The sequence below is a fragment of the Phascolarctos cinereus genome, unplaced genomic scaffold (assembly GCF_003287225.1).
Source record: "Phascolarctos cinereus isolate Bilbo 61053 unplaced genomic scaffold, phaCin_HiC Scaffold_4;HRSCAF=312, whole genome shotgun sequence".
Taxonomy (NCBI): Eukaryota; Metazoa; Chordata; class Mammalia; order Diprotodontia; family Phascolarctidae; genus Phascolarctos; species Phascolarctos cinereus.
Window position 1 is genome coordinate 675785565 of NW_027555847.1, and position 27985 is coordinate 675813549.

At 52.2% G+C, this 27985-nt stretch overlaps 1 protein-coding gene across 2 annotated transcripts in view; it reads left to right on the plus strand.

The window, feature by feature from the left end:
- The first annotated feature begins 1727 nt into the window (after nucleotides 1-1727).
- Nucleotides 1728-27985, plus strand: part of MKNK2 (MAPK interacting serine/threonine kinase 2) — a 34573-nt gene continuing 8315 nt past the window's right edge. The window contains exons 1-13 of one of the 2 annotated variants that reach the window (XM_021009130.2): nucleotides 1728-1837; nucleotides 2667-2731; nucleotides 2831-2929; nucleotides 10876-10963; nucleotides 11645-11746; nucleotides 11977-12074; nucleotides 18146-18225; nucleotides 18602-18675; nucleotides 20697-20801; nucleotides 21117-21172; nucleotides 22468-22563; nucleotides 26964-27158; nucleotides 27770-27934. In XM_021009130.2, coding sequence (XP_020864789.1) covers nucleotides 2681-2731; nucleotides 2831-2929; nucleotides 10876-10963; nucleotides 11645-11746; nucleotides 11977-12074; nucleotides 18146-18225; nucleotides 18602-18675; nucleotides 20697-20801; nucleotides 21117-21172; nucleotides 22468-22563; nucleotides 26964-27158; nucleotides 27770-27934 — 1209 coding nt within the window. In that variant the 5' untranslated portion in view covers nucleotides 1728-1837; nucleotides 2667-2680. The remainder of the gene's footprint in view (nucleotides 1838-2666; nucleotides 2732-2830; nucleotides 2930-10875; nucleotides 10964-11644; nucleotides 11747-11976; nucleotides 12075-18145; nucleotides 18226-18601; nucleotides 18676-20696; nucleotides 20802-21116; nucleotides 21173-22467; nucleotides 22564-26963; nucleotides 27159-27769; nucleotides 27935-27985) is intronic. The other variant, XM_021009131.2, reaches the window with a different exon arrangement.

The following is a 27985-nucleotide window of genomic DNA, read 5'->3' on the forward strand; positions in this document are numbered from 1 at the left end:
AGAGAGAGAGAGAAAGAGAGAGAGAGATTGATTATGGACTTGGGAGTGAATGCTTAGGTTCAAATTCCAGCACTGCTATTTACAAGTAGTGGACCTTAGACAAAGACAATTCACTTCCCCGGGCCCCTGTTTCCATTTCTGTACGATGAAGGGGTGGTTGGCTAGCTGATCTCTGAGGTCCCTTATAACATTTGTGACTGTGTATGCAGAATGTTGTACAGAATGTTGTATACGTGTGCACATGTGTTGTGCCTCTATGGAGTGGCGTGTGTGCGCGCGCATGCTGAGTAAGGGTTGCAGTCCTGTGTACTAGCCCTGGGGCCATGAATGAGCTACCTAGCCTCTCTAAAGCTGCCTAGGTCTCATCGGTAAAGTGGGGAGCACGCCATTGGGAGCTGAAAGAGATCCTAGAGATCGTTCAGGCCAACCTCCTCCTTTTACAGAGGAGGAGCTGTTATTATAAGTCACAGAGCTGGAAGAGCTCTGCGAAGCCATTTAGCTCAACCCTTCATTTTACAGATGGGGAAACTGAGGCGCAGAACAGTGAAGAAGCTTGCCTGAGGGTACGAAGGAAGTAAACACCATAGACGGAATGTGAGGTAGGACTCTCCCCACTCTACCACACTGCCATACTATTGCGTGGGTCTGTGTACAGAGGGGGTTCGTTTGGTGGGGGAGTTGCAGTATATCATGTATGAGATCTTTTTGTGGAGAATGGGAGGGCACGGGGGACAGGAGCCGTGGGGAGCGCATCTTCTTCCTAGACCTGCGGGAAAACCCCTGGCCTTTCAGTCCTGGGAAGGGGTCAGTCTAGACTGTAGCCCCTCCCCACACAGGGCCAGCTGTCTGGCCAGGCCATGAGGGCGGGGCTCTGTGGGGCCCACCCAAGGCATCTGGCTCAGGGGTTGAAGTAGCCTCCCGGGGGACGGGGCGGGGCTTTCCCTGCAGCCGAGGTCAGACTGGAGGGGACCTCCAGCTGCTACAGCTGGGAGTGGTACAAACTGGTTAGGCCTTGGAACCCCGCCTGCCCAAGCACATACACCCTCCCATATACACACACACTCGCACCGCCCTTTCCCTCTCGCACTCAGCTCTCCCTCCTCCAAACACCAACTCAAGGATCCTTGCTCAAGCTAGCAGCACACACACACACACACACACACACACACACACACACACACTGTCACACTGCAGGCACAGCTCCCTCCTCCCCTCGGCCCACTGCGGCCGGGAGGGAGCTCGATCACTTGCTCGCTAGCTCGCTCGCGCACACTCCCAGCACCCCTGGGCACATGCGCTGCCCGCAGCCCCTTTCCTCCCACCCCCGACACTGCGCCTAGACCCACACTTCCCCTATACAAAACATGCTCCACGCACGCACGCACACTCCTTCCCTTCCTCACCCAGAAGACAGACACAATACTCTTTCACACACGACAGACACACACATTTCTTTCTCTTTCCAAAAAAGTGCAGACACACACTGCAGACACACTCACTGCACAGACACTCTCCTCTGCCTGTCACAAACACCGCTCGTTTACAGGCCAGCGCACCGCTTCTCTTCCTCCCCAAACACACACACACACACTCACACTCACACACACAGACGCGCACCACCTCCTCTTCCCCCCACCTCCAGCGGTCAGTTGCTGGGCTCGGGGGCGGGGCCAGGGAAGGGGGTGGCCCGGGGCGGGGCCAGGGAGCCTATAAAAGCTGGGGCCGCGGGGACTGCCAGGCTCCTCTCGGCGGCGGCGGCGCTGCGCCCTCAGGTCCGGGCTGTGATTCCATCGGCAGCGGCTGCAGCAGCACTGGGGAGCCCCCGGCCTCGGTCCTGGTGAGTGCCCGAGGACTGGCCAGTCCGGCCGGGCTCCCCTCTCCAGTCTCATTCCCCGCCTTCCCCTCTCCTTCCCTGTGCCCAAAGCGGGGCCGAGCGAGTGAACCTGCTACTTGCTGCTGCTGCTGCTACCACCACCCATGCGGATGGTCTGCACCGTGGCCGCTGCTGCTCATTTGGGGAGGAGGGGTGTGTGTGCGCGTGTGTCCGAGCACTAGTGACCACCACCTCCACCTCCTGGGACCCGCAGCTCCGCCCGGAGGGGACGGGGGGGGACCCAGCTTGAGGGGAGACCAGGCGGTGGGTTGAGCTTCGAGTGCCCTCCCGTGCTGCCCGGAGCCCTGAGCCCTGAGCCCCGAGCCCCAGTCCGAAGGCTGGGGCGGCGGAGGCGGCGGCGGCAGCAGCAGCTTTTGTTTGGGGCCCAGCTGGCGGAGGGGGAGGGAAGAAGTTGCTTCTGCTTTAACCCTGGGACTGTGTGTGAGTGAGAGGGGGTGGGGTCCCAGATGTTCCTTGTGACACTGGCGGAGAGAGACAGGGGGCGGGGCATGGAGGTCGGGACACCAGGAGAGGAGGAGGGACTGAGGACCCAGGGGAGGGAGGGAGATACCCACACCTACACACTGGAGGTGGGGAGAGAAACACCCGATAGCTGCAGGTCTCACTAGGCATCCCTTTCCTTTGTCCGTCCCCTCGTCTCCTTTCCTCTCGCCTGTCTCCATCCAGCGGGGTAGGACTAGCGATTAGGTTCCCTTTGCCCCTTCCTCTGCTTCTCCTCCTTCCCTTACACAAATACTCTTTTCTCTACTTGAATTTTCTGGCTCCTGGCAAGATCCCGGACAAAAAATGGTGCAGAAGAAAGCGGCTGAACTTGAGGGTTTCCATCGTTCGTTCAAGGTACCTGGGGCTGCTTGCATTGCTCCTGGGCCGGTGGGGAGGGGCAGGCAGGCTCTTGGGCCCTCTTTGATGTTTTCATGGGTCTCTTTGCATTGGGAGGTGAAGTTTTCCTGTAATGTAAGAGCTGGGAGGCTTCTGAGAGATCATCTGGTCCAATCCTTCCTTTTTTGTGGAAGAGAGAAACAGCCTCAGAGAGAGGTAGGGGCTTGCTCAATGTCCTCAATCAACTGAGTTTTGAGATTCTTCTCGAGGGTCGATTTTTCTTTGCGGGGGGGGGGGGGAGAATGTCAGGAAGACCTGGGAATAAGCTAGAAGCTTGGCCAAGCCCATCTGGAGGAGTTTCATCCGGCAGGGAGAGGGGGTTGACTAACAACGATCCAGACTGGGCCTGCCCCCCCAATCAGTTGTGCTAAGCACCCCCTGTTTCTCTTTCCCCTGTGTCCCAGTGAGATTTCTTTCCCAGTTGCCTTGAGAAGAGAGCTCTTCCCTCGAAAGAGTAAGCCCCTGGTTACAGCCTCCTTGCCCTGCCCAGGGGAGTCCTGGCCTTTGCTAGTAAGAGAGGGTGTGTATGTGGATGACTGCTTTCCTCGAGGCCTGATTGCCTTTCTCTCTTCCCTCCTGACATTCCTTCTCTCCCTGGTCTCCCTCTCCCTTTCAGGGATTTCCTGGTCTGGGATACTGTGTTTTCTGGGAGCTGATTGAAAGAGCCCTTTTTACTGCTGGGGAAGCACTGATCTATAGCAGCAGGGTGGTAGGAAGGCATAAGGAAAGGCCAGTGTAGAATGGGGGGGAGGATTTGGAACTTGTTCTGGACCTGCTGACCCTCCCCTCTTGACTCATAGAGTGCACAACTCTTCGAATTCATAGCCTCAGTTCCTTCCTTCAGGGAGATCATAAAATCATAGAGTTGGAGAGAGACCTTGGAGATAAGTTAGTCCAGCCCCCTCCCTCATTTTATAGATGGGGAAACTGAGGCTCCTGGAGGGAAGGGCCTGTCCAAAATCACACTGGCAGCCATAGCTATAGAATCTGGGCTCTGCCGACCTCCTTCTTCCATGTCTTTTGGAGGCGTCCTATTGGGAAGCTCCAAGTTCTGAGCCTGACCTTACAGCTCCCAAGAGAGTTTAGGTATCAGGAAGACCCGAGCTCAGACACTTACAGCTATGTTACCTTGGCCAAGTCACTCAGCCTCTCTGTGCTTCAGGTTCAGATTAAGTGACTATATCCAGAATGTACTGCAAACCTTAAGGCACAGTATAAATGCCCGCTGTAGTCATTATCTGCCTGGCCTTCATTTTGAATCCTCAGCTTAAAAACCATTTCCTGTCTTGCCAGGAAGCTTTGGGGCTCTGATACAATATCTCAAATTAACGTTGAATTATTTTTGGGGGGGAGGAGGCAAGGGGTGGAGGGGGAGGAATAAAGAGGCTGGGGAGTGAGAAAGGTCTGTTGTGGGAAGAGGAGGCAGGCTCCCTGTCCCCATCCGTCTCTACCTCCTTTTTCCCAGGACAGAATGATGTCAGCATTTGAGCTTATGTAATGGCCTCATTTGAAAATAACCTGTTGCTGGGTAAGATAGGCAGGGATGCTGTGTGTGTGTGTGTGTGTGTGTGTGTGTGTGTGTGTGTGTGTGTCTGCATGCATGCACCCTGTTTGAGGCATTGGAGGTGCTGCTGCAAACCTGTAGGTTGGGTGACTGGTTAATCTGGGTGGGAGGGGTAAATGGAGGGAGTTACAGAGAGAGTTCCTGCGGATCCTGTACCTTTTTGTCTCTTCCTTCGTCCCTTTTGCACACAAACATTAATTTCCTTTAGATTCATCCCAGAGTGCCTGGCCGGCCTCTGGGTAGCGGGGTGCCTGCTTTCTTGCCATCTTCCAGTGGGAATCAGATCAGACCCGTAAAAGGTTCTGGCAGCTCTCCTCAAATTCCTCCAGAGGACTGGGAGGCACGGGCCTAGAGTCTCAGCTCTTGAAGGGGTTTGAGAGAGGTTGCTTGACCAGATGACTGCATCTGAAGCGTGCGCTGCAAGGTCAGAATCCATTCGCTCGTGTGTTTCTCTCTGAAAAACCTGACTCTGCTGTTAGTGCTATCGGTGGCATCTAGCAAAAAGAGCCTTGGGAGATCCTGGCCTTCGACACTTCCTAGCTTTGTGGCTCGGAGCAAGGCCCACTACCTCTGCTAGTTTCCTCCTCTGGTAGAGATGGTTGTTCCCATGGGAAACCCTCCCTTTGTAAGCCCTTTGTAATTTATCCTCACTCTTCACCTTGGGTTCCTGTGAGATGGGCTGGTGGAGCTCAAGGTAGACAAGTATGTTCTTTCTGTTGTCTAACCTTTTTTCTCCTGTTTCAGTCAGAGCCCGTTTTCCCCTTTGAACGCTAGAGACTTGCCTGATCTTTCCAAACAGTCTTTCAGTTTTAGACTTTTTTGGGGGAGGAGGGGTGTTGCACCCCCCCAACCCCCCCCCCCACTCCCTGGTTCTGCAGCTCCCCCTGTGTGGTGGAGGGGAGGCTTGCCTGGGCCAGCTTAGCAGAATAAGCCCCACTTCAGTCCTAAGCCAGAATAAACACAAATTTCTCCATGGTTCCAGCCTCTTGCCAAGGCCTGCTGACTCTGCTTCCCTGCCAAGCTGAAGTCTGAGGGGTGTTGGCCTTTGGGACCAGACCAGACAGGGGAAAGCAACTCTCTGCCCCCTTCTCAAGTGTTAGAGTTGGGGGAGGGGAGAGACTGCTCCTTCCCCTCCTGTTTTTCTGAGACATTTAATATGCTTGTTTGTTTGTTTGTTTTTTAAAGTCCAAGAAGCTCAGGGTTGTGACACGGAAGGGCTAGTAAGTGTGGAAGTGAATTGTAGGTCTCTTGGATAACTTGGGGGTTGGGGGGAGCAGGCCGCCATGGGCCTGCTTGGCCTTTTCTAGATTGGTGGGCCTGGTGTAGCGCACTGGTTTGGAATCGGGAGACCTTGCTTCTAGTTCCACCGAGTGTCTTAGTTGCTTTTTTAGAAGAAAACTTCAAGATAGGATGGTCCTTAGTTAGTAAATGAGGGAACTGGGCCTGAGAAGCTAGTAATAATGGCCCCCATCAGAAGTCATCAAGCAGTGCCCTGATTTTCACTTTGCGTTTCTCTGTATCCCCAGCAAGGTGCCCTGGCATGGTAAGCGAAGAATAAATGCTTGACGCCTGACCCCCTGCTTTCCTCACGACAAGCCTGTGAGAATGGTGTGATCCCATTAGATGAGGAAACTGAGAAGTCTGTGTGTGTGTGTGTGTGTGTGTGTGTGTGTGTGTGTGTGTCCCCGTCTGTCCGTCCGTGCCCATGTACAGGTCCGTGTTTAGGAAAGACTAGACAATACATTTACCCCTTTGCTCCGGCCTGTTCTGCCTTGGCTCCTTTCAGTGACCTGCCCACTCCCTCCATAGAAGAGAGAGGTTAAGAAGGGGATGTTGTTGGGTTGGGGGTAGGATGATTCCAGGTTTTGACACTACCTGCCCCAAGCTGGTTTAGTCTGGAACCTCCTCTCATTCTCTTCCTCCCCCACTGCTCCCAGGCCTGGCTCCTAGCAACAATCTTTGCCCCTTGGGGGGGTGGGGGAGGGGAGAAGGCTCTTAAGCAACACTTGTTTTCCACCCCTCCCTTCCAGCCCCAGGGTTTGACCTCTGCCGGATTCCTCAGCTGTGGAGTCTGTGATGGGCAGCTGTCAACATCTGGCTAGGTCCCTTCCTTGGAAGGAGGGAGGGAGGGAGAGAGAGAGAGAGAGAGACAGAGAGAGAGAGAGAGAGAGAGAGAGAGATGCTGAATTAGTTTTGGAAGAGGACAGTAGTGTGAGCCTCACATCTCCCAAAACTTTTCTCCCTTGGTGGTCAGATTAGAAATAGAAAAAAAAAGTACTTTGAATTTTTTAAGAATTTAAAACTATTACATTGCATCCTACAGATTCTCCCCAAATCCCTCCTCAGCCCCTTTAAAATTGGGTGGGTGAATAGAGCACCGGCCCTGAAGTCAGGAGGACCTGACCAGATACTTGACACTTACTAGCTGTGTGACCCCTGGGCAAGTCACTTAACCTCAGTTGCCTTAAAAAAAAATTGAGTGGCTGAAGGACAGTATTCCCATTTTATAGAAAGGAAAATAGGTCTAGGGAGTCTCAGAAAGACCGGACCAGGCTTGGCTCCCAGGCTTGGCTCTCTGGACCCTCAGGCTTTTCTACTCTTGTGTACCAAGTGATGGGGTAATAGAAGACTGGCTAAGACTGAGAATGTCCTGAAGAATGATGCTGATTTCTGCACCTCTTTCTTATTCCCTTACACTCTACCACAGATCGTGGCAGGGTGGGAGAGACAAGTAAATAAGAATCTGGGGTTGTAAAAAGAGTAGTTGGGTTGGGCTGCTTATTGTAAGGATCTTGGGCAAATTTCTTCTCTCTAGGCCTCTTCCCGGTCTGTAAAAGGAAGAGGTTGGATTGGCTGGACTTAAAGTTTCTTTCTGCCTGCATATCAGTGATCCATTTTGCAGTTGAAAAACTGGCTCTCCAGGGCTTGAGAAGACTTACCTGTGTCCCTAGGCTTAGAAGAGGGTCCAAGCCAGGCCTTGGCCCTTGTCTCTGCTGAGGTTAGCCGGCTTCCCAGTATTGTCTCCAGCCTTGCTGTGGAATTCCTGCGGGTCATGCCTTGCAGGAACTCTGCCGTGTTCTTATTTGCTAAGAAGTCAATGAGGAGAAAGTAAACTTAAGCCTTTCACCGCAGATTGAAGGCCGGACTCTTTGCTATTAGCTTGCATGACCATAGGCCAGGCACTTGACACGGAGCCTCCGTTTTCTTTAGTACGGTGAAAGGATGCTAGATTCAGCGAGTACCTCAGTTTGAATCCCAGAGTTTGCGTTTGCTCTTTGTGTGGGCAAATCACTTTATCTCTGGGCCTCAGTTTCTTCATCTGTAAAAGAGGTGGTTGGACTAGATTTCTAGTTCTAAATTGGGGATCCATATGGGTCAGTCAGATAACATTTATTCAGTGCCTACTGTGTGCTAAGTGTTGGGAATACGAAGAAAGGCGGTAGATTGCTAGTTCCTGCCCTCTGGGAGCTTACAGTTTGATGGGGGAGATAACATGCAACCAAGATATTTACAAAAGGTGAATTGGAGCCAGGGCATTGGCATTAAGGGGGATTTGGAAAAGGCTTCCTGTAAAAGGTGGGATTTGGGCTGAGACTTGAAGAAAACCAGAAAGCAGAGAGGAGGAGGTAGACCGTTCCTTATTCCAGACGTGGGAGACAGCCAGTGCAAATGCTTAGAATCAGGAGTACCTTGTTCAGGGAATAGGAAAGAGCCTGGTGTCACTGGATGGAAGAGGAACCAGGACAGTGGGAAGGTAGAAGATGACTGTGCAGGTAGAAAAGGGCCAGGATATGGAGGTTTTTAACTGCCAGGTGATGTTCTATTTGGAGAGCTGCTGAAGTTGATTAAGTGGGGTGCGGTGGAGAGGAGTGACATGGTCAGACCTAGGAGGATCAGCCGAATGGAGCTTGGATTGGGGTGGGGAGAGACTTGAGGCAGGGAGAAGAACCGGTGGGCATGAATGGATGGGGGGCTGTCTGGGTGGCGGCAGTGTCAGAGGAGAGAAAGTGGTAGACAGAAAGATGTTATAAAGATGGAAATCACAGAACTGCTGCCTCTGATTGGATGTGGGGGCTGAGAAGGATGAGTCAGGATGATTCCTAGTTTTTGAGCCTGGATGAGTGGAAGGGTGGTGGTGCGCTTGACAGAAATAGGGAAGCAGAGAGGAGGGCTTAGGAGGCAAAGATGGCGAGTTTAATTTTGGATGTGTTGGGCTTAAGATTCGAGATGTCCAATAGGCAGGCATGCAAGGCTGGAGGTCGGGAGATAGGCTAGACCTGGAAATATAAACCTGAGAATCATTTGCACAAATGCAGTTGTGCAAAATGGGATTAATAATACTTCAATATATTGTCTCCAGTGGGTGTTGTGAGGAAGGGGCTTTACAGATGGTAAAGGGCTGAAGAAAAAGGAACCTTTTTTTTTTCCAGATCTCTGAACTTGACAGACTTGATAGAAAATTCCTGCTAATGGAAGAGATGGTTACGGCCAGTCTGGGCTTGCCATTTACTCAATTCTTATTAAGAGTTTTTGAGGGGCAGCTAGGTGACGCAGTGGATAGAGCTCTGGCCTTGGAATCAGGAGGACCTGAGTTCAGATCAACCTCAGGCACATGACACTTACTAGCTGTGTGACCCTGGGCAAGTCACTTAACCCCTGTTGCCTCATCAAAAAAAAAGGCCCCTCACCCCGAAAAAAAGGGTTTTTGAGTTCATGAGGTCATTGGACCCCAGTGCCCTCAGCTTGAGGATACCTAGTGAGGGGGGGAGAACTCCAGGGATTTTCCTTTGGAGATATTTGGGGGATGGGGAAGTACAAACCAGGCTGCCCTTTTGAAGGACTGAGAGCTAACCGAGGACCTCCCGGGTCATCTGGTCTGATAACCTGCATGGGCAAGATAGATGGTACAGAGGATAGAGTCCTGGGCCCGGAGACCTGAGTTCAGATGTGGCTTTACCGTTTAGTTCTGTCACCCCAGACAAGGTACTTAACCTTTGTCTGCCTCAATTTCCTCATCTGTGAAATGGGTATAACAATAGCCCCTACCTCCCAGGGTTGTTGTGAGAGCCAATGGAGATAATATTTGTACAGTGGTTTGCAAAACTTAAAAGTGCTACCTAAATACTAGCTACTATTATTGTTCTAACGGATGAGTGATTTGAGGCCAAAGAGGGGAAGCCCTTCCTTCTGACACGGGAAGCGCTAAGAAACAGTGACCACTAGGGTGCCAGGTAAGGGGATCAGGCTGGAGATCCCTCAGGCACCGCGGTGAGACCAGGCCAGGTTGTCAAGGTGGGGTTGGAATAGTCCGCTTTTCCCTCTATTTTGCTTTTAGAGGGAAGGAAGGACAGTTTTAAGAAAAAAGGGCTAAATAGTATCTCCAGTGGATCATAACATTTAGGGACTTTACAGATCTAGTCTAGAAACTGAGGTCCGGGGAGGGTGCAAGAACGGCCATGTTACATAAAAGTCTTTGGCATTGCTGGAAAAAAGAACTCAGGGTTCTGGACTGCCTTCTGGATCGGGGCCCGGCATGGGTCTTAGGAGCTAGAACTGGAAGGTGCTGTGGAAGTCATTGAGTATACTCTCTCCAGGTTACGGAGGGGGAAGCAGATCCGGAAAGGGGAAATAACTTACGTGGGTTCTAGCTCTAGTGAGTAGTGAAGCTGGCATTTGAACCCAGCTCCTCTTCACCCACACCCTAGGCTCTTCGGGTATCTGGCAGCCTGGGACATGTTAGTTCACTTCTCCACAGGTGCTATAGACGACACCCCTAATCTAGGCCATGTTGGTTATCCAGGAGACCTGGCAAAATCGTGGGGAGGGCTTGGTGCAGCCCATCCCCCACTCATAGCACATGGCCTATAGACAGTAAGGCTGGGACATCCCCTTTGTGTAAAGATAAAAACATTCCTGTTATTGTTAACCTCTTTGTGCCTATCAGCTGGGGTAAGCTGTTTGGGGGGGGCGAGGTGCTGTATCCTCTGGTCTCAGGCTCTTCATGTGTCCACCTTTCGCTCTATCCCCTTTCCCAGGTGCTCAGCACCCCGTTCAGACAGCTGCACCCCAGGCTATGACCCCACTCATACCTTGACCCTCTGATCCCCCAATCTTCAGGCCTGGACGCCCTTTGACTGGGAGGAGAAAGGTTCTGTAGTACTGCAGAAAGAACCCAGCTTGTCCAGATTTTAGCCTAATTCACCTTGAATTTCTTAGGGCTTTAATTCTGTCCTTTGGGGATATATGGAAATCAAAGGGCGTGGTCTCTGAGGTTCATCCCTCTGGGGTCAGGTCCTGCCAGGCTCCTGCCCCATCATTGTGAGAGTCATTGAGCCGGCAAGTACTTTGAGCAGCCTAGAATTAAGTATGAGGATGTGGTTTTACCACTATTGATTATAGATAGAGATCAGAAAACCCCCAAGCTGTAAGGGGCACGTGGTATGGGGTCTCCTTTCTGAAAACAATGTTTGGGGGGAAGGGGAAATTCTAAGAGGCTCTTCTCATGACCTGGACTCCTCCCCCCTTCCTCACCTTATAGGGACAGAATCCTTTCGAGCTGGCCTTTGCCGTCAACCAGTCCAACCACCTAGAATCTGTCTTCAATTTTGAGTGCCCTACCCGCCCTGGTAAGCCCTAACAGACTGGCCTTCTGTCCAATGGGCATGTGACCAGGGAGAACAGAGACAATTAGAGGGATGAGGGGACTGGGAGGGGAGTATCAGGGCCCGGGGATGTGTTAGGCACAGCCAGGGACGCATAGGGATGGTCAGAAGTATCAGGGCCAGGGAATCTGGTGCTAAGAGCACCAGTGGGGATGGAGGGGGAGAAGCTGGAGGTCAGTGTGGCTGGAGAAACACCTGTCCCATGTTTCCCATTGATTGATATATATATAGTTCTGACTGGGGAGTCAGAGGGGAGAGTCCTAGAGGAAAGGATCCTTAGCTCTGAAGCTTAGTTAGGAGAGTGGGTATTAGCCTCTCTTCCTACCTTTCCTGTCCTCTTGCGGAGGGCCTTCCTTTGACTCAGTCCCTCAGTCCCCGCTTTGCCCCACCCTTTCCTAAAAATAGCTGGTGAGTCCTAGGGTCCTGAGCTCTTGTGGCCCTTGTCCCTGGGGCAAGCTGGGGAAACCTCCAGATACAGAGAGATGCCTGAGATGGAGTCCTTTAAATAGGGCCTGGAGCCCTCAATTCCCTTACCCCAAGGCTAGAGGGGGAGGTCTGGGGTGGGAAGGGTGAGTCCTGACCAAGAAGAGCCTGCAGTTTACCTCTGTGCCCCCCTCCTGCGGTTGGGGGTGTTGTGTGCCCCAGATATGCCCTCAAGCCAGCCCATCGACATCCCTGATGCTAAGAAAAGAAGCAAGAAGAAGAAACGCTGCCGGGCCACAGATAGCTTCTCTGGGAGGTTTGAAGGTGAGGCAAGTCAGTCCCGGCAGGGCAGAGTGGATGGATGTCTGTTGGGGCCAAGAATTCTGAGCCGGTGGTGGGAGGGAAGGGGAGGGACAGAGACTCGCCTTCGGGGCTCCCTGAGAAAGGAAGAGAGGAGAATTTTAAGGAGGTCTTGCCAGCAGTGTCTGTGGTACCTGTCCTCCGGGGCAGTGGGGCCTGTCCCGGGGTACCAAAGTCCTTTCTCTCTCCCCCAGATGTTTACCAGTTGCAGGATGAAGTGCTGGGAGAAGGAGCCCACGCCCGAGTCCAGACGTGCATCAACCTCATTACGAACAAAGAGTATGCTGTGAAGGTACGGGGCAGAAACGGTCAGAGTCCTGACAGGAAGGAGGCTGCAGGCAGGAAGCCTGAGGTCCATCCTGGAGGTCACTCCAGGAAAGCCCTGGTTCAAGGCCCAGGAGAGTTGGGGCTTGGGAGGTGTAGTCTCAGTCTTGAGACCCAGTAGGATGACCTTGGGTGGGTAATGTCTTCTCCCTGGGACTCAGTTTCCCATTTTTGAAGTAAGGTTGGAGTAAGTATTAAAGGACCCTTTTAGATTTGGTGTGTTTGAGGCAAGATCTCTCTTTGGAGACCAGATATGGCCACGCTCTGTGGCCAGCATCTTTGGTGGAATGTGCACTGCAGAGGCAGTTTCTTAGAGTGATTGCGGATTTGGAGAGGTTGGGGAGAGGCCCAGGTTTGATCCAAACAGGAAAAAGTAGAAGTAAAATCCTGGAGCGAGAGGAAGGGAAGCCCCGTGTCTGAGAGCTGCTGCCGCTGCCCTGTGTGATGCTTAGTCAGAAAACAGCAGGGGCCTGCTCTCTGAGCTGTCCGCTCCTGTCCATCCCGTGACGGGGCCTCCTTGGCTCAGACCCCTCTTCTGGGAATCCAGGTCACTGCACAGACCTTCATTACTAAGGGCTATTTACTGAACTGCTCAAGCCCTGCACTAATAATAACTGACCAGCTTCTGATTGGAACCCTGAGGCTCTCTCCACAGGCTTGGGCTCAGCAGCTCGGATGGGGATGGGCATGGGCGCAGGCATGGGCAGCCCTGGGGGAGCCCTCACTGTCCAGCTTGCCCTTCCTTTTCTCTGTTCCTCCTAGCCTTCCCCATCTCCTTTCTCTTTCTTTACCTCTTTACTCTCTCTCTTCATCTCCTCACTTATCCTCACCCAACTCCCTCTTTTCCTTCTTTCTCTACCTCTTTCTTCCTTTCTCTCTGTCTCTGTTTCCCCTCCTCCCCCCTTCTTTTTCTTTCTCTCTCCCCTCATCTCTCTGTCTCTGTCTCTCCTTCTTTCTCCCCCCTCCTTTCTCTCTGTCTCTCTCTGTCTCCTCTCTCTCTCCCTCTCTCTTTTTCTTTCTCTCTCCCCTCATCTCTCTCTGTCTCTGTCTCTCTCTTTCTCCCCCCTCCTTTCTCTCTGTCTCTGTCTCCTTTGTCTCTCTCTTTTTCTTTCTCTCTTCCCTCCTCTCTCTCTCTTCCTTTTTCTCCCCTCCTGTCTCTCTCTCTTTCTTTCTCTCTGTCTGTCTCTCCCTTTCTCCCCTCCTTTCTCTCTCTCTCTCTTTTTCTTTCTCTCTCCTCTCCTTTCTCTGTCTCCTCTCTCTCTCTTTCTTTCTTTCTTTCTTTCTCTTTCTCCCCCCTCCCTCTCTCCCCTCCTTTCTCTCTGTCTCTTCTCTCTCTCTCCCTCTCTCCCCTCCTTTCTCTCTCTCTCTCTCTTCTCCCCTTCTTTCTCTCTGTCTCCTGTCTCTCTCTCCCTCTCTCTTTTTTTTTCTCTCTCTCTCCCCTCCTTTCTCTCTGTCTCTCTCCCTCTCCCTTTTTCTTTCTCTCTCCCCTCCTGTCTGTCTCTCTCCCCTCCTTTCTCTCTGTCTCCTGTCTCTCCCTCTCCCTCTCTCTTTTTCTTTCTCTCTCCCCTCCTGTCTCTCTCTCTCTCTCTCTCTCTTTCTTTCTCTGTCTCCTCTTTCTTTCTCTTTCTCCTCTCTCTCTCTTTCTCTCTACTTCTCTCTTTTATGTTTTGATACCTCCTCTTCCCCCCACCCCCTGGCATTTTTTTTTCTTCTCCATCTCTCTCTACCCATCTCCCATCTCATGAACAAGAGGAGTAGATTGTGAGGCCTTTGGCTGGAGTAAGGAGCCATGGTCTGCAGTGGACAAATAACCTGAAGGGTCCCCCATCCATTGACCATAAGGGGCAGTTAGGTGGTATAGTGGTTAGAGTACTAGGCCTGGTCTCAGGAAGGCCTGACTTCAAATCCTGCCTCATTTAATAGCTATGTGACCCTGGTCAAGTCACTTAACCCCTCAGCCTCAGTTTCTTCAACTGTAAAATGGAGATAATAATAGCGCCCACCTTCCAAGTTTGTTGTGAAGCTCAAATGAGACTACAGTTTTAAAGTACTTAATGCAGTGCCTAGCACAGAGTAAGCACTATATAATGTTGGCTGTCATTATTATTAGATAATATAATAAATCTGGGATCCATGGGTCCCAGAAAAGGGGAGGCAACATTTTCTGAGAGCCAAATGCAAAGGCATTATACAGGCTTCTTGGGTGTTGTACAGATAGGGAAACTGAGGTCTGGAGAGGCTTGGAGAGGAAGTGAGCAGCAGAGTCATGCACTGAACCCAGCTCTTCAGACTTGAGTTTCCTTCACCTCTCTGTAGCAACAGAAAGCTGGGGCATTGAAGGTCAGGTCCTCCGTTCAGATCTGGGGAATACCCGGTCTGAAGAATAGGTTTTCTCTGGGTGCTAGAAATAGGCACACCTCTCACTAGAGCGGCTGAGTAGCTGCAAATTGACTGGTTTGAGTCTTGCTTGGACAGTGATGCAGGCAGAGTGGGTAAACTGAGGAAGGCAAAAGCTGAGTGCGTAGAGGCTTGCCAGTTTGGCCAGGCCCCAAACCTCTATCACCTTCTCTAGCCCCTGAGGTAATAGGGAATTTGTTTTGAATCTGTATGTGTAGCAGTTGGCCGGCTAAGCACTACCATTGAATGGGTTGTGAATGCCAAGAGAGGGCTCTGAGTGAGAACCTCTGGGGAACCTTCTGGATCACTGAGGTCCTGATACTTTGGGAATGGACCTCCCTGTAGAAGGACCCAGCCTGTCTCTGTCCTGTCCCCTCCTGACTGGCAGCTGGAAGGGCTGGTGCCTAGCACATGGCAAGGGCCTAATGAATGCTTAATTGATTGGCTGGGCTCCTGTAGGGAGGGGGAGGGGAGGATTTTCAGGGAGACACATACACACACACACACACACAGTCTGCCCAGAGGTTGGGGAACCTGGGGCCTTGAGGCCACATGTCGCCTTCTGGGTCCTTGAGTGTGGCTTTTTGATTGAGTCCAAGTTTTACAGAACAAGTCCTCTTATTAAAGGTAAATGTTCTGTTAAGTTTAGATTCAGTCAAAGGGCTGCACTTGAGGACCTAGAGGTCAGCATGTGGCCCCAAGGCCACAGGTTCCCATCCCTGGCTCAGACCCTACCTTGCCCTCCTTTCCTTCTTAGCCAGCACTGAGGCCTCTTCTGACACCTACCTAGACTCACTGTGTTTTAAAATGAGCCATAAGGCCTTTTGGTCTCTGGCTGTGAAATTGTATGGGGCAGAGTGGAAAACTGGCCGAAGCAGCTGTCCCTTAAAGAGTCTTACATTATTTGAACTCTTCCCTTCAGTTCGACCTAGTGTCTGCCTCCCTCTCCCTCCCTTCCACCCCTCTTTACCAAGCCCGGGCATGAAGCCACCATCACCCTCTTCATGGGTGGGGGAGTATGGGTGGTTTTGTGCCCCTCCTTCAAAAACACACACAGAGGGAGGAGAAAGATACAGAAGCCCCACAGCTGTTGGGTCTTTCTAAGCTAGGTATAGGAAAACATCTTTCCGTCTATTCTCATATCCCTGAAGGGAGAGGAGAGATGTTAGAACACCCAGCCCCGCCCCCCCACATACTTTTTCTTTTCTTTTCTTTTTTTGCTGAGGTCATCAAGCAGTTCGCCCACCTTCTTATAACCAGGATCGGACCCCACCCAAGTCTCTAGCGCAGGGTTTCTCCTACTGCTCAGCCTAGCTCCTGGCTCCCTTTCCAGAAGCAGTGGGCCAGAGGGTGGGTGCTGAGTAGAGAAGAGGATGTTCCATGGAGGCTCTATCCCTTTAAGTGGCTTTCTCTGTCATAGGAGCTGGCCGAGGGGTAGAGGCCAGGCTGCCCACCCCCACCTACTCTCTATTGGTCGAAGAGCTTGACTTATGGTGGGGAGGGGGGACGGGACAGCTGGAGGATGGCAGCTGCGGGGTTAGCGCTCCCCGGGGAGCTTTCTTTACCCGGCAGACTGTGCTATGAAAGGAACAAAGCTGCCTTTTGCCAAGTCCCCATCATGGTGAGATTTCTCTCTCTCTCTCTCTCTCTTATTCCCCAACACCCCCCCCCCCAATCTGTTTCAAGATGGATGGCCCAGTGTTGAGGAGGGTGGTGTAGAGAGTTCTTTTGGGGAAGAGGGGAGTTTAGGGAGTACAAGGCTTTCCCTCCCCTTGATGAGAGGCCTAGAGCGGACCACCATTAGAGAGGCTGGACAGAAACACTGCACACATTTTTCCCTCACCCCCCAGGCAAATACACGCACACATTCTCACATTTCTTTATGGGGAATCTCCATGGGAAGGGTGAGGATCTGGGCTGGATCTGTCAAGGCCCGGCCATTGACCAGTGAGTGGCTCTGTCTAGGCCGGTGCTGGTTTGTACTTTGTTCGGGGAGGTGGAAGGATGGGGGTGGGGGGAGCGATAATTATCTGCCTGTAGTCTTCTGGAGATGGGGGAGGAGAGGTCAGCACAGGTCCTGGGACTGATTAACTCCTGCAGAGGTTAGGGGAGTCCTGCTGTTTTATTCTGTGTATGGCTTTGGGAGACCCTTGCCATTAGGGGGTTTTTGTTCTGCCAAGCACAGCTGTCGGATACTTTATACTTAACAAGGCATCCTCGTGGCACTGCTAGGTGTATGTCGGGGGTGGGGGTGGGGTAGAGTGGGGAACTTGGAGGTCCTGAAATCAGTGATTGTTCAAGGTCACACAGACAGCAACAGAAACAGGACTAAAATGGATGTTTTCTGCCTGATTACAAGGTTGGAGTCCACACTTCATTCTGAGACCCTGCCAGAACTTTCCCCTGGCTTCTTCTTGATTATCTTTTAATGCCTCGGTTTCCTCACCAGTAACATGGGGTCATGGCAGTTAGAATCCAGAAGGACTGCAGAGATGGTGGGTATAATCACATGGTCTTTAGTTCCTGGGATTGTTTTGACAGAAATGCTTTGTAAGCCTTAAAAGGATTATATAATGTGAGATAAGCATTCAGTTATTTGGTCATAGTCAAAACTCCCATCTCTGAAACATTTTCTTCATAGCAGCCCGGTGAAGCAGGGAGTGTGTGTCAGCTTATTTTACTGATCAGAAAACTGAGCTTCAGTGGTGAAATTCAATTCAACAAGTTTTTACTGTTGAGTCCAGCTCTGTTCTAGGCTTTGGGGAAAGAAAGACAGAAACAAAACAGTCCTTCCCCTCAAGGAGTTTATAATCCACTTAAATAACGCCCAGGGCCAGGATTAAAGCTTAGTAACAATAGCTGACATTGATAAAGTACCTACGAAGTGCCAGACATTGAGCTAAGCACTTTACAAGATATTATCTCTCTGGGTCCTGGGAACCACCCTGGGAGGTTGGTGCTTTTATCTTCCCCATTTTACGGATGAAGAAACTGAGGCCAAGAGAGGTTAAGTAACTTGCCCAGGGTCACATAGCTAGTGTCTGACACTGGATTTGAGCTCAGAACTTGCTGATGCCTGGGCCAGGGCTAAATTCCCCCAACTGCCTGGGCCTTCTGCCCCCCAAGTCATAAGTGCTGTTTGCATTTATGCCCCAGCGCCTATCCAGGAACCTGATGTGGGTCCTGTAGCCAAACGAGTGACATCTGGGGCTTCTTCGTCCTTCCACTGGCCAGCAGGAATAATCACAGTCACGATGATGATGATGATGATGATGATAATAAATAATACTAGCTAGCATTTACAGATCGCGTTCTATCCCCAGGTTTGGAAAGGATGGAACTGGGTTGGCTCTGGGGAAAAGCAGACAGTTTGGTGTTTGCCTTCCCATGTTTAGGCCTGTCCTTGTCCCTTTCCCGCTTATCCAGGTGTCCAGAGGCCCAACTTATCCTAAGGGGGCAGGAACTGAGACCTCCAGATTTACATTTTAATAGAGAACTCTAAACATTTAGCTACAAAGAGATAAAGAACATTTGCATTTCCTGCCTGGTGGTGAGAGCCAGGTCTGAGGAACCTTCTGCCTCTGAACCTCCCTGCTCACCCTACCCCTCTTTAGTAACTCCACCAGCCTTGCTCTTTTTCAGATCATTGAGAAGCGCCTGGGCCACATACGGAGTCGTGTGTTTCGGGAGGTAGAGATGTTGTACCAGTGCCAGGGACATAGGTAATGAATCCTTCCATCCCCCTGCCCCCTCACCCCCATCTCTCTGCCTTGGGAGTCTCAGCTTTTAGCTTCCTCCTACTGTCCTGTCCCATGTCCATACTGCATTTCTAAGCTTCCCTGTGGAGAAAGGCCTTCGGTGCTCTGATGGAGGTCATTTTGATGGGCAGATAAGTCTAGTAAGGTCCACTTCTCCTCCCTCCCATGTCCCCAGCCCCAACCCAGGGAGGCTGGCCTCTACTGCATAGCTCCTTCCTCTAAAGTGGGAGGGAATTCAGATCCTCCTTCAGGGCCAAGGGGCTGCCCATGAGAGGTTGGAATGGGGGGATTGGTAACTGAAGCACCTTCTCCTGCCCCCTCCCTTCCTCTTTTCCCCCAGAAATGTCCTTGAACTGATAGAGTTCTTTGAAGAAGAAGAGAGATTCTACTTGGTGTTTGAGAAGATGCGGGGTGGTAAGTATGAGGGCATTCTATCAGAGGCTGCAGGTGCATGTCCTGGGTTTTCCCCCGACTCCCGTAGGGCATTAGCACCCCATTCTTTCCTCTCATCTCTCCCACCCCCTAACTCCTGACACAATCCCATGAAATATGGATTTTAATGAAATCCAAAAAAATCCATGAAATTCAAGGAGACTGGGGATTCTTGAGAGGGTTCCCTTTGGCATCAGACTAGGAGTGGATCGCCTTAGATACTCAGAAGGGATATGAAGAAAGAGATTGGGGCTGGACCTGAGATCGCGTTAGTCTGGGATAGCAGCTCTCAAGCTTTTTGATCTCAGGAGCCCTTCACTCTCTTGAAGATGATCAAGGACCCCCTCTGCCTTCCCCTCCCCACCAAGAGCTTTTGTTTCAGTGGGTTATATCTTAGCATTATTATGAAAATCATTTAAATTTGATGGATCCTCTGAAAGCATCTCCCATATTGAGAACAGCTGTTGTGGGGCAGGAGTATCACACACTCAGCCCCCAATGCTTCAGAATGAGGCCCAAACCAGGGTAAAATACCATTTGGAAATAGTTACCAAAATCAGCAGGAATGCAATGAAATAGAGGTGATGAGACATGTGGCCCACAGGGATCCTTCTCTACTTAGTGACATGGTGGCCCCTCTTCCTATTTGAGTTTGATGCTCCTGACCTAAGAAACTCCTGAATGAGGGAATTCCCCAGAACGACACAGGTAGCGGCACCTTCTTGGCGTCTCAGGGAATCGTCCGACTGAGCAAAGTGGTTTTGCCTTGGCAGGCAGTCGGGTCTCCTACGAGGTGGGACAGGCTGGAAATAGGAGCTAGTTCAGGCAGGGTTCAAAGAAATTCCCATATGATAGACCCATAAAAAAGTCGCTAAGGGTGTTGTATTTTTTTTTTTTGAGGGATTCCAGATTCAAAGGTACAGAATCTTTGATTTGGAAGGGACCTTATGGGCATCTAGACAAAGTCAAGCCAACAGGCATTTGTGAAGTACTCTCTGTGTGCTGGGCATCGGGCTAAGTGATGGGGATAAAAAAAAAATCAGTCTCTGGTCTGAGGGAGCTTATATACTAATGGGAGACATGACATGTAAATGATTGTATCTTCTCCAGAGAGGTCAGTGGGTCAGGAAAGGTTTCCTGAAGAGTGTGTATGTTGGGGCATGGCATTTGAACTGAGTTTGGAAGGAAATAGACCAACGAGTCCCTGGCCCTGGATTCCCTGAAAATCCCTTTTTTTGGTATACCCAAGCATGGTTACCTAGCCTTTACTTGGAGACTTCCAGGGAGGGGAGGAACTTACTACCTGTCAGAGCAGCAGAGTTCTCTGGTCAGGAAGTTCTTGCTGAGGTCAAGCCTAAATTGACCCCTTTGCCCCTTTTTCCTGGTGCATGTGAGGGGAGAGGCAAGCCAGGTGTGGGAGAAAGGTGTCTGAAGTTGGGATCGGACACCCAGATTTGAGTCTCAGAGCTGCCAATGGACTCTGTGACCCCAGACAAGTCACTGCTTGTCTTATAAAAGAGAGAGGGCAGGGGTGCCCCCTGCCCTCCATGCCAGTAGGGTTGGGAGGCAGGTGGGTGGGGCGGTGAGCTGTGAAGTCCTGTGGATGTGAGGCGTTGTCCCCATGGTGGTAAACGTCTTCTGCCCCAAGAGCCAGAAGTGCAGGAGGCAGGCTTGGTCACCTCTCAGCAGCATCTCTAGACACAGCGTGTTTGAGTGGGAAGAGCACTGACTCGGTGTCAGAGGGGACCTGGCTCCTTGTTAGCTAGGTCACTGCTAGGCAAGTCGGTGCTCTGAGCCTTGGTTCTCTCCTCTGCACTGTCTGCCTCCTTGGGTGGCTGTGAGGAAAGCCAATAGAAACATGTTGGACACATCCCAACAGAGCCGCATAAAGGTGGCATCACCGGGGTCATCCCTTTCCAAGGTTCTGTGTGGGGTGGGGATGAGGCTGGCCCTCCCCCGTGACCTGTGCCTTACCCCCCTCTTCCCCTCTGGCCCCCCGGCAGGCTCCATCCTCTCTCATATCCATCAACGACGTCATTTCAACGAGCTTGAGGCCAGCATGGTGGTCCAGGACATTGCCAGCGCCCTTGACTTCTTGCACAATAAAGGTGGGCAATGTCAGGGTACAAGGGGAAGGGACTTGGGAGAGAAGAGGAGTGTTAGGCCAGAAGCCTGGGCCCCCTCCCTCTCTCTCCTCCCCTCTCTCCCACCCTACCCTCTCCCTGCACCAGCTACATGGCTCTCTGCCTCCTGCTGAGAAGCTTTACACAGGACCCCCTTCCCACCCTCTAAAGCAAGGGAACCTCAATACATTGGGCCTTCTGAGAAAACCTGGGGTCCACTGGCCCTGTCCTCCCTCCCCTGACTCCAGTGCCCTCCCCCCATCCTCTTGACGTTGCCTCTGCTGTCTGGCTTTCTCCCAGGGATTGCACATAGGGATCTTAAACCTGAAAACATCCTCTGTGAAAATCCTGACCAGGTGAGGAGAGGCTCCTGAGAGGAGCGGCCTAGAAGCTTGGGACCTGGGGGGAGGGGAGCAGCGGGCCCCTTGGGGTGCAGACTTTAGAGCAGGGGCTTTTGGGGGTAAGTTCAGAGACCCAAGTCCCCGACTCTGCTGCTGAGAGCCTCAGAGGTGGGAAGGCCCTTAACAATTACCTGGTCCAAGGGCCTTCTTTGGGTCCGGGAACCTTTTGGCAGCAGGCCTGGGGAGGCCTCGCAATGGACCCCATCTCAGAATCCCCCTTTTTTTATGCATAAAATAAAAACCAAAGGATTACGGGTGATATTGAAATGCACTTATAAAGATATTGAAGATGAACTTAACAAATTTTAAAAGATATTCAAAATAAAGATATTTAAAATACAAGTTCACAGACCCTCTGGAATCTCATGATGGTCCCCTTGGGGGGTTCTGTGGATCATCGTGTAAGTGTCCTTAATGTGGTCCAGCCCCCCCTTATTTTACACAGGTGAAAGCTAGAGCTCAGAGCAGTGAGGAGGCTTGAACATAGTAGGGCTTAGGACTCCCCGTTCCGTGCTCTTTCCATTCTAACATTCTGTTCCTGTAGCTGACTCACAGTATGAGTGCTAGGGTGCTACTTTCCATCAGGTCTTTGTTTCTTCATCTGTAAAATGGGGTGTGTGTGATGCCCTCTGTCAGAACCCTCTGAGGACACTGTATAAAAGTACTCTTCTACTCCAAGGAGTTCTGAGCCGGGTTGAGGTACTCACGGAAAGGAGAGTGAGGCAGAGAAGTGCAGGCAGGCAGGAACTAATAGGAAAAAAGTATCCTCAGTCATGCTGTCAGGGCTATGGAGCAAGCTTGCCTGTGGCCTCGGGCCTGCCCCACTTTGTGGAGCTGCCCTGGCCAGGAGGACACCATCTCCTCTATTTCTTGGCTCTCTGGGCCTGGCCTCGCCTCTCACTAGGATGGTGTCAGAGGCCAGCCGGCTGTAACTGCACAGGGTCTGGGATAGGGAAGGGCAGTGATTTAGCAGGAAAAAATGACAGACTTGAGATCTGGCGTCAGATCCCACCTCTGACACTCACTAGCTGGGTAGCCCTGAGCAAATCCCTTGACCTTTCCGAGCCTTGGTTTCCCCACTTGTAACATAGGAATGACCATCCCTGCATGCCCTCCCTTCCCGAGATGGATGTGGGGAAAGTCCTTGAAGGTCTGATGAGTGTGCTTAGAAGAGGAGGGTATTCACCGTGGGCTGGGCTTTCTGTACTTCATGCACCTGCCTGTCTCCCACTTCCCACTCCTTGTGCTAGGTTTCTCCAGTCAAGATCTGCGACTTTGACCTCGGCAGTGGCATTAAGCTCAATGGTGACTGCTCTCCCATCTCCACCCCAGAGCTGCTCACACCGGTAAGTCTCACTCACCACCGACCCTGCCGGCTCCTCATAGGCCGTCCTGGTGGGATACTGAGCAAGGCATTGCCCTCCTCCTTTTTTCTCTGGGGGCGTAATTCTCCCTGCCCCCACGGGCCCCAGAGTTACATAACACCCCCGTTCCTGGTTGGCCTGGAGCGGAGCCCAGCAGCATGGGAGGAGCCAGAGGGAGAGAGCTTAGGGCTCGCCTTAGCAACAGCCACTCTGATTGGGTGGGAGGGTGGGGCCTGACGCTCAGGGCACCCAGAAATGGGTCAGACACGGCTTGGGCAAAGGAAGAGAGGAGGGGCTTCGAGGCACTGGGGCACCCCCGGGTGCACATATGTGTGTTTGGGGTGGGGTGGTGTTGAAAACCAGAGATGGGCGGGACTTCCGAGGGAGGATGCAGACTGTGGTTGGCTGTGTGTCTCCTAACCCTTTGGTCCCATGAAATCCCTGCCTACCGCCCACTTGGCACCCCATCGGTCCCATCCCGTCCCACTCTTTGGTGAAAGCCAGAGTTTGGGGGTTGTCCCTGCTTTGCCCCCCCAGCGCCAGTCGCCTCTGACCTGACCTCTTACCCTGGCCTTCCTGGAGACGACAAAAGTAGAGAGCTCCCTGGCCGTGCCTTACCAATTGGGGCAGGGCAGGCACACAGTTTCACAAAAGATTTGTTGGGTGCACCTTCTGGTGCTAATTCTCAGGTGGATAAATTGAGGCCAAGGGGCAATTCCAAGAGGAAGGTAACCCCTGGCCAGAGTCTTTTCTTGAGAAGGGGACAGCCTTACTCTCCTGCAGGGTGTGCAGAGGCCAAGGAGGGAGCTAACCTTCCCATATCAAGCCCCTCCTGCCTGGCCCTTCCCACCCCTCCCCAAGGCGGAATCCTTGGCTAGAAGCCCAGTCTGGGTGGGGAAGGAGCTGATGCAACCCAGTCCTGCTGGGTGGGGAAGGTGAGGCTCCCGGCTGGAACTAGGGGCAGCCCTCCATCCCCCCATGCAGCTGGGCCTGGCATCTCAGACAACCTTCCCCTCTCCGGCACAGAGTTATGCTTTGTCTCGCAGAGCGGGGGCTGTCTGGGTGTAGAAGTAGGGGAGAGCTGCCCAGCCCCCCTCTTCTCCCCATCAAGCTTCCTGTCTCTCGTGCACAGAGGGCCTCCCTCTTCCCCTCCCCCCACGGCTCTGGGGAGGCTGGAAAGTCCCCGTGGCTGGCTAGCTAGCACTGTCTCTCTGCCTTAACCCCTTCTGCACCTGGTGGCTGCCAGCGAAAGGGACCTTCAATATCAGACCCTTGCTGGCAAGTCACTCACCTTTCTGGGCTCTGGTTTCTTTATCTGTAAAATGAGGGGGTGGGCAGTTAGATTTGATGGTGTCTTGGGTCCGTTCCAGCTCTGCTCTCCAGAATAATTCCATCCTAAGTCAGGCAGTAAACATTGATTAAGCCCCTAGTAAGCACCAGGCACCGTGCAGAGTGCTGGGGGTACAAAGAAAGGCAAAAGATCATCCCCCTGCCTTCAGGAAGTTCCCAGTCTACGTACCAGCAAGCGACAAGCGGGAGAAATGGGAGATCATCCACAGAGGGAGGGCACCAGCACGCAGAAGGGGCTGAAAAGGCTTCCTGTAGAAGTGGGGGGGGTTGGGGTCATACCTGGACCTCGAAGGAAGCCATTAGGCTGAGATGAGGAGGGAATGGGGGACATAGAGAAAATGCCCTGAGTCAGGGCTGCTTTAGTGAAGACTTAAACCCCAGGGAGGTTATAGGACAAAGCCGGCTAGCTAGGCTCACGCCAAAAATAAGCGGTGATGCTGGAGTGGTCGAGAAGCACGGATGATCACAGTCATAGTAGCTAGCATTGACATAGCATTTTAAGGCCAGCAAAGACCTTTACAGGTGGTATCTAATTTAATCTCCTGACTCCCAAGTCAGTGATCTTTGTGGTGCAGGGTCCCGTCTTTGAGTCCCCCATGACAGATGCCTGTGAGTGGCACGCCGAAAGGCAGGACCTGTTTATTTGTTTTGTTTTGGAGGCGATTGGGGTTAAGTGACTTGCCCAGGGTCACACAGCTGGTAAGTGTCTAAGGTCAGATTTGAACTCGGGTCTTCTTGACTCTAAGGCTGGCACTCTATCTACTGAGCCACCTAGCTGCTCCTCCAGGGCCTGTTGGAAGGGTATCTGTACCCTTGCCCTGTCCCTGGCCTTCATCTCTAGAGGCTTCTGCTGGGCCTTAGAAAAGTAGCAGGGACTGACCTCTTCTTTCCCCACTTCCCCCAGGCTTCCTGCTCTCCCAGTTCTCCTGCCTCATGGTAAGGGCAAGGCAAAAGCCATGTGCCAGCTTGCAGGCTCTTGATGCCCTGGTCCGTTTGTGAGCCTAGTGGGTGAAAGGGAGGGGGAGACGGGACTTCAAGGGCAAGGAAGAAAGAGGTGGAGCAAAAGACTTTTGTGTCTTTGGCTGGTCCTGGGGAAGAGGGAAGGAGGCTGGGCTAGGCCTCCCTCTCTGATGTCCCTTTTGGCTCCTGTGATCCCAAGCACAGTCTCGGAACGGTCTTGAGAAGCGTCGAAGGGGAGGTCGGAGCACCCCATGGTTAGACGGTCTGTGAGCATTCCGTGGCGGGGCTTTTGCCTTCCTTGGGATCCCCAGTGCTTGAAACAGGGCCTGGCACACAGAAGGCAGTTAAGAGGTCCCTGTACTGTTGTCCTCCCAAGCAGTGAAGGGGCATACCCAAGGGCCAGGGGTAACAAGGAATAGAAGCGAGATTCAAACCCGGGTCCTCGTACTCCCAAGTCTAGGCCTCTTGCAGCCCCACAGGAGGACATGGGGCTCTATGCAGGGTCATATGTAAGTTTGGTGCCCCAGGGATGGGGCATCTTGGCTGGGGGAGTCACCCTGACTATGTGGAATGGGGTTAGGCAAATCCTTGACAGGCAGCCCATTTACAGAGAGAGAGAGAGAGAGAGAGAGAGAGAGAGAGAGAGAGAGAGAGAGAGAGAGAGAGAGCCATAGCCACACTCCTGTGGAACCACGGCCTCTTCTTCCATTTTGGAAGGGAGGCGTGCGCCCCCAGGTAAGAGTCCTGACTCTGGGCAGACTGAGCAGATCTGGCGGGGTGGCTGGCGTGGCTGGGGTTCAGATGAAAGTAGATATGAGAGACAGAAGATCACAGGATGGAGAGGTGGAAGGGACCTCGGGGGCAGTGGCATCCGATCCCTCCTGTTAGACAGAGGAAGAAAACAGGCTTTGCTGTAATACTTTAAAGCAGACAAAGTGGTCCACATGCATTTGTTAACTCATTTATTTGAGCCTCACAGCCGTCCTCTGAGCTGGGTACAGGTGTTATCCTCATTTCATAGATTGAGGAAACTGAGGCCCAATCAATCAATGAGTCAGTCTACAAACATTCAGTAAGTTCAGAGACCTGGTTTCAAACCATGCCACTTAATAGCTGAGTGACCCTGGGCAAACCATTTAACCTCTGCCTTAATTTCCTCTTCTGTAAAATGGGGATCATAACAGCATCTCACTCCTAGGATTGTCATCATCATAAAAGAAGATAATGTGCATAAAGTTGTTGTGTAGACAAAGTATTATGTACATGCCAGATGCTGTTGTCATAATTGTGATCATAAAATTTAGGAGGTTGGATCAGAGATTATTTCCAAGGTCTTCCCAGACGAGGAAACTGAGGTCCTGAGAGGAAAAATGATATACCCAACAGTCACCCAGGAGAATTTGCACCCAGGTCCTCTTGCTTCCACACCAGCACTCTCTCCGTGGGACCCTTCAGCCTTCTCACCCCACAACTCCTTGGCCTGGCATTTGAGGCTTTGACCAGTCTGGACTTGACCATCCAGTATAGCCGGATCAGCCTTCCAGTTAATTGTCTTCTGGGTACATGTGCTGCCTTTTCTCAGTCTGCTCCTCCTCCCCTTTTTCTCTGTGTTTATCTTAATTATTTTTAGTTGCTGTCCCCTCTGAGAAGTCCTCCCTGACTACCCCATGGCTCCTGATGCCACAGGCTGTGCCAGGGCCCTGGACTGAGATCATGGGTCCCCTCTTTCTCCATTTGTCCTTTTCTCTCCAACTAGAATGCGGACTTGTGCAGGATGAGCCTTGTGGGGCTTGTCCCTGCAGGGTGGTCTAGGGAACCCAAAGTCAGCACATTCAGGAGGGTTCAGACCCCACGTTGACTGCCTGCCATCGGTGTTAGCCTGAGTGAGTCCTACCTCTGTCCGCTGAAAATGAAAGGGTTGGACCTGATTGCCACTACGGACCCCTCCCTGGTGCCAAGTTCTGAGCGCCCGTCCGTGTCCCCTGTGCCATGCACTCCACAGGTCTTCATGCAGTGTCTGCTGCTCTCCCAGCGGCCAACTCTAACCCTCCCCCCTCCCTTCTCCCTCCTAGTGTGGCTCTGCAGAGTACATGGCCCCCGAGGTGGTAGAAGCTTTCAACGAGGAGGCCTCCATCTACGACAAGCGATGTGACCTCTGGAGCCTTGGCGTCATCCTCTACATCCTGCTCAGCGGCTACCCACCCTTTGTGGGCCACTGTGGCAGTGACTGCGGTTGGGACCGGGGCGAAGCTTGTCACACCTGCCAGGTGAGGGCCCAGGGATGGCCGTGCCCGCCCTGGCATTTCTTTGGTGCTTGCTGGGTTTACCCTTCGTTTCTCCCTCTGATCATCATGGATTTTTATGGTTAAGAAATTCAGGGGAGCCAGAATTGATTCTCTGTGACTTTTCCCATCCCGCTGACATTTTCCAAGTTTTGTCCTCTGGTACTGAGCAGAGATCTGTTCTCTTGGCCCTGGAAATGCTATTTCACAGACTGCTGGTACTAGAAAGGTCCTGTGTAGCTATTCTCATCCCACCTTTCATTTGACACAGAAGGACCCTGGGACCGAGAGAGTTGGCCAGTCACACACGGCTCCCGAGCTGGGATTGAAATCCCAGGCTCCTTCAATTACAGGATGCCTCCCACCAGTATGGGGACCAGAGACAGAGACGGAGACGCACACTTACATACATGCATACTCGGGGCGAGAGAGAGAGGGATCATGTCCGCTACTTCTTCCCAAGCTCCCTCAACTATCCCCAGTGACACATACGGTGTCCAGACCTCTTGTGGGGTCCACAGCAGGGGTGCGAGTCGGGGACTAGGGTTCTTAAAGTTAATCATTCCTCAGCTAACCTCGTCTGGCCCTCCCCCCAGAACATGCTTTTTGAGAGCATCCAGGCAGGCAAGTACGAGTTTCCCGACAAGGACTGGGCCCATATCTCCTTTGGAGCCAAAGACCTCATCTCCAAGCTGCTTGTCCGGGATGCCAAGAAGCGGCTAAGCGCGGCCCAGGTCCTGCAGCACCCCTGGGTGCAAGGGGTAAGTGTCACTGGGTCTGGGAGGTATCCAAGTCTTCTCCTTAGGTTCTAG